This window comes from Oxyura jamaicensis (assembly GCF_011077185.1).
Source record: "Oxyura jamaicensis isolate SHBP4307 breed ruddy duck chromosome 3 unlocalized genomic scaffold, BPBGC_Ojam_1.0 oxy3_random_OJ106402, whole genome shotgun sequence".
Classification (NCBI taxonomy): Eukaryota; Metazoa; Chordata; class Aves; order Anseriformes; family Anatidae; genus Oxyura; species Oxyura jamaicensis.
The window spans coordinates 1-6,743 of record NW_023303756.1 but is presented as its reverse complement, the minus strand read 5'-3'; the positions used below and the strand labels follow the sequence as shown (position 1 = coordinate 6,743).

Genomic DNA, 6,743 nt, shown 5'->3' with positions numbered 1-6,743 from the left:
CTGAAAGGTTTTGACCAGGTTGATTATTAAGATAGTAACATTTGATATGTATTAGCAAAAAAAAAAAAAGTGAAATACACCTGTTGACTTACAGCATTAAGAGTTAAAACTGGCTTTTTCTTTGCTAACAAGAGCTACACAAAAGTGAACTGGCGAAGCAACCCAGCCGCTCCGCTCCCACACGTACCTGCTCCTCCTTCGGCGACTATAGCGATGGCAATCATAAGCATAGTGGCCTTTCTCACCACACTCATAGCATCTGTCATTAGGGTCAAAGGGGCGCCGGGCAGGAGGCCTGTCGTAACGAGAGCGACGGGGCATCCCCGTCGACACTTCCACTCTCACTCTGGAGCCACATATTATCCTGCAACACACAGAGGCTGTTAGTCACAAGAATGCTTTTCTCCCCAGCGACTGCAGCACGGCGGACAGGCACCGCGGCGGCACCCAGGGGCTGTGTGCCCACACGCGTACTTTCCGTCCAGTCCCAGCACGGCGTCCTCAGCATCCCTCGGGTCTTCGAACTCCACGAAGGCGAACCCCGGCGGGTTCCTGGCGATCCACACGGTTCTCAGCGGCCCGTAGTAGCTGAAGGCTCTCTCCAGCTCGCCTTTGCCGGCGCCGGTGCCCAGGTTCCCCACGTACACCTTGGTCTCTGAGGGGGGGAGCGGGACGGCCATGTCAGACCAGGCCCCCCCCGCACTGCGCAGGCGCGGCGCACGAGGCCTTCAACGCGGCGCGGCCGCCATCCCCCCCGCGGCTCTCAGGTGCCGCCATCTTGGGCGCCGCCTCCATTTTGCTGCGCGCTCGCCGCGATCGCTCTCCCCCCGCCGCCCAACGCCTCCCGGGCCCAGCGGCGGCCCCGAGCCATGCGGGGCGATCGCTGCCTTCCTCCACAGCCGTTCCCGGGACAACAGCCGCCCTCCTTCCCTCCCTCCCCTCAGCGCAACCCCACACACAACCGCTCCCGCCCCGCCGGTCCCCGCTGAGGCGCCCGGCGCCCCCCGCCCGTACCGTAACGGCCGTATCGCGACATTCTCCCCGCTGCAGGCCGGGCCCCGTGCGCGTCCCCTTATATAGAGCCCGCCGCCGCCGCGACTGCGCGCCGCGCCGCCACCGTCGCGCGCACGGGGCGGGGCCCTGGTCGCTAGGCAACGCGGGGCGGGGCGGGGGGAGCCCGCGCCTCGGCCGCGGGGAGGTCTCGCGAGAGCGGCGGGAGGCGCTGAGGGAGGCTCCTGCCTCGCGCCTCAGGCGCCTGAGGGGACGGGGTCGGCGTGTGAGAAACAAGTCGTTAAGGTTTGTAACGCCTTGTGCTGGAATAAACCGGCACCGGAGCGCTAAGAGGAAACGCAAAGCTCCCCCACTGCAGGGAATTCTGCAACAAACGTCCTCCAGTCACTGCTGCGCTGAAGTAGTGAATGTGGATGGAGAACGATGGATGGCCTTAATACCCCTTTGCCTGCTAACTTCCCCTAATTATCCTACAAACCTCATCCTATAATTAACGTGCTAAAACATAAGAAACGCTGTAGGAAAAGAAAAGCTTTCCCAACATATCTTGCATCTGGTGTGGGAGTTCAAGTATCACCATTCCTTCTGGAAAAAACAAAGATATGTGGTAAGCAGTTCAAATAAACGCGCCTACACCACTAGAAAAGTATTGAAATTAGTCTTAGAGGCAGAGAAAGTTTAGATTTCTGATATTTTCTTTCATAATACTGTTACAGAAGTATAGTGATATTTCAGTTTAATAACGCATTATTACCTGTTTTTTAACAAAAAAAAATAGTTCATGCAAAATGTTTTCTGCTTGTACTTTACACTTTTTACTCCTTTTTACACAATTTACTCCTTCCTTAACGTACAGGAATTCAGACAGAAGCCCCAACACGCAGCACTTCTGGATGTAGGCGTACTGACCCCCAGAACAGTCCCTGACAGGGGAGGCAGACCCGTTCCCGAAGGCCGGTGCTGGAGGCAGCAAACCTCACTGTCTCTTTTCCAGGTAGCCCTGTATCAAGCCCTGAACGCGGGACAGGATGATCTCGTTGGAGCTGCTGCACTCTTCTGGGCCGTACGGCGGGTCAACGGTCAGCACCCCTGCCACACACAGCGTTCTGCCCGATTCTCCTTGCTCAGTCACAGGGATGTGGTTTGCTTCCAGCCAGCTCTTCAGGTCATTCTTCCTCTTGTCGAGCTCCTCCGGGCTGTAAGCTTTGCTTTCCTCGGGTGCAAATATGCAAGAAAGCCGTGCCTTCATTTCATCGTCCGCTTCCTGCAGGACGTCGACCTCCTGCACAGCGTGGCCCAGCACAACTAGAATGGACACTCTTTCATTCTCTGGGAAGTTTGCCAGGACAACACTGCCAGGGAAAGAAGGATGTGTGATTGACTGTACCTAACTGATGACTGAGAAACGCAACCCAAGGGTCTTGGAGGTGAGTGCTCAGAAGCCTCATTTTAGTCCAGGTATTTTGAAAAAAAAGCCAGGGCTTTTCTTGAAAAACATGCTATGTCCTTAAAATGGTGAAACTGGGGGGCTCTGGGTTAACTTCTGTCCTCCTGGAATTCGAAACTACTCTAGGTACTACCAAGCAAAACATTATGTTAGGGGAAAAAAAAAAAAAAAGCAGCAGAGTGCATCAGAATCAGGGCTGGGAATGAGATTTGAGCAGTATTCCCAACCTTGCTAAAGCGCCCTCGGTCTTCCAACATTAAAAAATAATACCATCATACATTCAACACATAGAATGCTGAACGCAGTGGTGGCACCTAACAATGAAAATCACAATCTTTTAATGGGTAATTATTAACATTTAATTATTGTTTGTCACTAAAATAATATAGGTATTTTAATGATGTAATTTTTTAACGAGTGTCGCTAGTTTGCTAGCTTTCTTAACTGAAAACTAGACTTGAGTATTGTGCCAAGGACCCACGGCAGCAGGTTCAGGCTCACGCTGTAGCCATTTAAGACTGCTGCCTGATCTTTTCCCAAGGGCACTTACATTCCAGAAGTCCTAAAATACAATCAGGTAAACTTGTTATACTTCTAGCATCGCCTCCCCATATACCATAGAAGAGAATCAGAAACCATTTTCTTCCTTTTGTGGGAAGAAAAAATCCAGAACTCTATGCCAGCAGTTTATTAATTTGCTGTTGCCACCGTCAGTGGAATAAAAGACCGTGTGTGGGATGTACAAAGAAATATGCCATTAATTTTAGCCTTGGCCATCCCCCAAATCACTCAGCTGCAGAGACCTTTCCCATCAAAAAGACAAGCATCTCTATGAGAACATCAGAGTACCAGAGCTACTACATAGCTGAAAGAACAACCATTTCGTCTGAACCACATCACAGGCTGGATGTTTTAGTTTCTAGCCTCCATGCTGTGCTCCTGTTGGACAAGCTCGCAAACAAAAAGATTTGAAAAACCTCTTGCAGCACGGAGCCAAATTTCTGCCTGTTCCCTCGTAAAGCCAGCATGAATTCAGCTATTATCCATCCCCCAAACTCACCAGTCCCTTGAATGAAATTAATGTGGATTTAGGTCTCATCAGCTACTGTTATCTTTTTCTCTTAGGCCTTGCCAGTTAAACCCAGAGCCTCAACACGCATTTTTTCCCTCCAGATAAGTTTGCTTCACTCTTGGGTCCTCTTTTCCTGAAAAACTTGTTCACTCTGAGCTTTAGAGAAGCAAAAGCTTTGGTACTTACTTGGCAGAAACTGGATCAACTGTTAAGACCCATCCTTCATATTCATTTTTCTCAGCTGCTGCAACTTTCACCCTTTTGTTCACGTATGTTTCCCAGTCTAGAGGGCTTTTCTTTTGCCAGTCATTCATATTGCCTGCACCCAGAACCTAGAAAATAGCCAGAGCAATTAGCAGAAGTAATGAATCTCCTTCCTTTGCCCTTTACATCAGAACTGAATTTGCCTCTAGGTGAGGGTCTTCCACACCTTTTAAGCCACTTTTTTTTTTTTTTTTTTAATGCAAACATTAAAAACACTCAGGGCAGTGCGAGCAGAGGGTGGTCTCCCACTCCATTCCCCGCACCAGCCACGCTGCCGGCACGGACAGAAAGCCACCCCCGTCCAACGTGGGGCACCCGTCCCACCTCGCACCGCCATGGGGAGCGATGTGTGGGGAGGCCAGCGGGCTGCAGGCACCTGGTTCCCGTCCCCTGCCGTGCCCCCGGTGCCCCCCTTCTGCCTCACCGGCTGCCGCCTGCGGGTCCCCGGCCGCCGAGGGCGGGCGTGGGCTCGGCCCGGCCCCGCCGCTTCCTGCCGCCAGCCCGCCCCGGTTGGCGGCCTGGCGTCTTTGAAAGCACCCAAATGGAGGCTGCCGAGGAGCGTCCTACAGACGTGCTAGGCTTCGTCAGCCATGTAGGAGGTGTATCTGTTAAATGGGTGACCCCCCATAACGCGTGGGGCGGCTGCAGCGAGCGTGTGAAATCCTGGCTCGGGTCCTCCCCTGTGCGTTAATGCTTTCAGGTTCATCCTCCAGGCATCTGCGACACAAATAACTCTCTTTCTGCTCCCTGCTTTTGGGCTGCCTGCAGGTTTTCTTTGCGAGCTTTTCCTGTGCAGCTGCAAAAGTGATTTTTTTTGTTGTTTTTCCAGAGAGCTTCTGTGTTTTAGGACTGCTACTGAAAAGCTCCCTGTGGATGAAGCAAACATGCTTCCATCGTTCAGGAATTTAAATGAAGATGTGGTGATTTTGTGATCGTAGCAGGAAATAAAATACCGCAGGTATAAAAGGAAATATTTGGTATTTTGCATGCTTAAGGAGGGGTTTTTCTTTTTGTAATGTTTCAGTTCCCAGTGCCGTGGATTTATTGATGAGTTACTTTATCAGCTCCTGCTTTCTCTCGGATATCGTTTATTAAGAAAGCAGAAACTAGCAAATTTGGTTGTTTTCACTGTAAGAGCAAGCATCAGTGAGAAATCTTGGCTCCTGTTTGAAGGAAAATCAGGGGAAAGAATGACTGCAGTGCTCTCAGATATATACATGTGTTCCTATGCATTGCACACTTCTCCTTCGGGATGTAAATAGCTTCCTAACTGGTGCCTTTCTGCATCAGGCCAGAGAGGATTTTATTCAAAGTCACTTTAGAGCAAAATGCTCCAAGCATTTTCAGTTTTAATTCTTTCTGGTCTCCATCCCTACTGATTTTTTTTTTTTCAGTGTTGCCAATTTAACTAATCATTCTAAACGAAGCCTCGAAGAGTTGTTTTTCCCTGCCATCTGAGCCTTGTCTGACAGATGCAGGCCACTACCGCGGGCAGTTACAACTCTCTCACCGCAAATCTAGCCATAAGCACGTCGTAAATAAGCGCTTCCTGAGGCAAAATCCGCCTTGTGGATGAGCGCAGCTCCTCTCCCTCAGCCGCACATCTCTGTCGGGGAAGGAGAGTTTCTCCTCACAGCCGCCGCTCCTCACAACCCCTCTCAGCCCCACAAGGACCTTGCCGCTCCCGTAGGCTCCTGGCGGTGCCGCAGCGGCTCCCCGAGCCCCCCCCTAGCCCCGTCCCGGCTGTCCCCGTCCCCTTTTCCCCCTCAGGCAACAACCGGCGCCCGCCTCGCGCGCATGCGCGCCGCCGCCTGAGGGCGGGTAGGCGGGCGGCGAGGGCAGGCGCGTGCGCGCGCGGAGCGGCGGCTGGCGGAGCCGTTAGGATGTCGCGTTACGGCCGCTATGGAGGCGGTGAGCGGCCGGGGAGCGGCGTCGAGGAAGGGAGGGAAGGAGGGAGGCGTGAGGAAAGGGGAGGTGATGGCTGAGCGGAGCGGAGCCGGGGCGGGAGGTGAAGGCAGGGAGGGAGGCGAAGGCGAGGCGGCCGTTAGGCACCGTTGCCGCCGCCGCCGCCGCCATTTTGCGTCAGCGGCGGCGGGGGGCAGGGGTGCGGCCGTGCTGCCCGCGCGGGAGGCGGGAGGGGGCCGCGCTCACAAGATGGCGGCGGCCGCCCCGAGCCTTCAGGGCTCCGGCGCTTACCAACGGCTTCCTCGCCCTCAGAGACCAAGGTGTACGTGGGGAACCTGGGCACCGGCGCCGGCAAAGGCGAGCTGGAGAGAGCCTTCAGCTACTACGGGCCGCTGAGAACCGTGTGGATCGCCAGGAACCCGCCGGGGTTCGCCTTCGTGGAGTTCGAAGACCCGAGGGATGCTGAGGACGCCGTCCGTGGGCTCGATGGGAAGTACGTGAGCAATGCTGATGTTGGCGGGAGCTGGCGCCATTTTTAAGTCTGAAGAGAGAATCGGGGTTTTATTTCCGTTTCTTCTTTATGTAGTTCTGGGGGTTTTCCTTCCGTTTTTTGAAGTAGTTCTGCCATAAACGTTAGCAGTTAACTTAGAGCCGTCGCTGTCTTGTTTCAGGGTGATCTGTGGCTCCAGGGTTAGAGTGGAAGTGTCGACGGGGATGCCCCGTCGCTCCCGTTACGACAGGCCTCCTGCCCGGCGCCCCTTTGACCCTAATGACAGATGCTATGAGTGTGGTGAGAAAGGCCACTATGCTTATGATTGCCATCGCTATAGTCGCCGAAGGAGGAGCAGGTACGTGTGGGAGCGGAGCGGCTGGGTTGCTTCGCCAGTTCACTTTTGTGTAGCTCTTGTTAGCAAAGAACAGAATGTTACGCCAGTTTTCTTTAAAATTTAACTCTAGAATAAATGTATAGGTGTATATTACAATTTGTTGCTATTTCTATCAAATGTTACTATCTTAATAATCAACCTGGTCAAAACCTTTCAG

The 6,743-nt window shown here is 53.1% G+C and overlaps 3 protein-coding genes and 1 long non-coding RNA gene across 8 annotated transcripts; 2 read left to right on the top strand and 2 right to left on the bottom strand.

Moving 5' to 3' along the window:
- Positions 1-6: 6 nt before the first annotated feature.
- On the bottom strand, positions 7-1,172 carry LOC118157146 (serine/arginine-rich splicing factor 7-like). The gene is made up of 3 exons (XM_035311396.1): positions 1,015-1,172; positions 475-655; positions 7-364 (listed from the first exon to the last, which is right to left on the bottom strand). The coding sequence occupies exons 1-3, from the start codon at positions 1,034-1,036 to the stop codon at positions 97-99; spliced, it is 471 nt and encodes a 156-aa protein (XP_035167287.1). The 5' UTR covers positions 1,037-1,172; the 3' UTR covers positions 7-96.
- Positions 1,173-1,683: 511 nt separating this feature from the next.
- On the bottom strand, positions 1,684-6,132 carry LOC118157143 (gem-associated protein 6-like). Of its 5 annotated transcripts, none has more exons than XM_035311393.1 (3): positions 5,991-6,132; positions 3,717-3,862; positions 1,684-2,363 (listed from the first exon to the last, which is right to left on the bottom strand). In XM_035311393.1, the coding sequence occupies exons 2-3, from the start codon at positions 3,842-3,844 to the stop codon at positions 1,988-1,990; spliced, it is 504 nt and encodes a 167-aa protein (XP_035167284.1). In that variant the 5' UTR covers positions 3,845-3,862; positions 5,991-6,132; the 3' UTR covers positions 1,684-1,987. The 5 variants fall into 5 exon arrangements, with proteins under 5 accessions (XP_035167284.1, XP_035167283.1, XP_035167285.1 ...); XM_035311392.1 differs by lacking the exon at positions 5,991-6,132 and adding an exon at positions 4,226-4,428; XM_035311394.1 differs by lacking the exon at positions 5,991-6,132 and adding an exon at positions 4,171-4,245.
- LOC118157145 lies at positions 2,305-4,765 on the top strand. The gene is made up of 2 exons (XR_004746552.1): positions 2,305-2,438; positions 4,624-4,765. It is a non-coding gene; the product is annotated as an uncharacterized LOC118157145 (long non-coding RNA).
- Positions 5,576-6,737, top strand: LOC118157144 (serine/arginine-rich splicing factor 7-like). The gene is made up of 3 exons (XM_035311395.1): positions 5,576-5,705; positions 6,012-6,192; positions 6,371-6,737. Exons 1-3 carry the CDS (start codon positions 5,678-5,680, stop codon positions 6,648-6,650), a joined length of 489 nt encoding a protein of 162 aa, XP_035167286.1. The 5' UTR covers positions 5,576-5,677; the 3' UTR covers positions 6,651-6,737.
- Positions 6,738-6,743: the final 6 nt, after the last annotated feature.

What these genes read in the sequence shown, in the direction of transcription:
- LOC118157146 (XM_035311396.1), bottom strand. Translation starts at nt 1,036, where the DNA reads ATGTCGCGATACGGCCGTTACG. An exon ending in GTCGCGATACGGCCGTTACG is followed by an intron (nt 656 to 1,014) that starts GTACGGGCGGGG and finishes TCCCCCCCTCAG; the next exon opens with AGACCAAGGTGTACGTGGGG. An exon ending in GTGCTGGGACTGGACGGAAA is followed by an intron (nt 365 to 474) that starts GTACGCGTGTGG and finishes TGTGTGTTGCAG; the next exon opens with GATAATATGTGGCTCCAGAG.
- LOC118157143 (XM_035311393.1), bottom strand. Translation starts at nt 3,844, where the DNA reads ATGAATGACTGGCAAAAGAAAAGCCCTCTAGACTGGGAAACATACGTG. An exon ending in GTTGATCCAGTTTCTGCCAA is followed by an intron (nt 2,364 to 3,716) that starts GTAAGTACCAAA and finishes TTTCCCTGGCAG; the next exon opens with TGTTGTCCTGGCAAACTTCC.
- LOC118157144 (XM_035311395.1), top strand. Translation starts at nt 5,678, where the DNA reads ATGTCGCGTTACGGCCGCTATGGAGGCG. An exon ending in TTACGGCCGCTATGGAGGCG is followed by an intron (nt 5,706 to 6,011) that starts GTGAGCGGCCGG and finishes CCTCGCCCTCAG; the next exon opens with AGACCAAGGTGTACGTGGGG. An exon ending in GTCCGTGGGCTCGATGGGAA is followed by an intron (nt 6,193 to 6,370) that starts GTACGTGAGCAA and finishes GTCTTGTTTCAG; the next exon opens with GGTGATCTGTGGCTCCAGGG.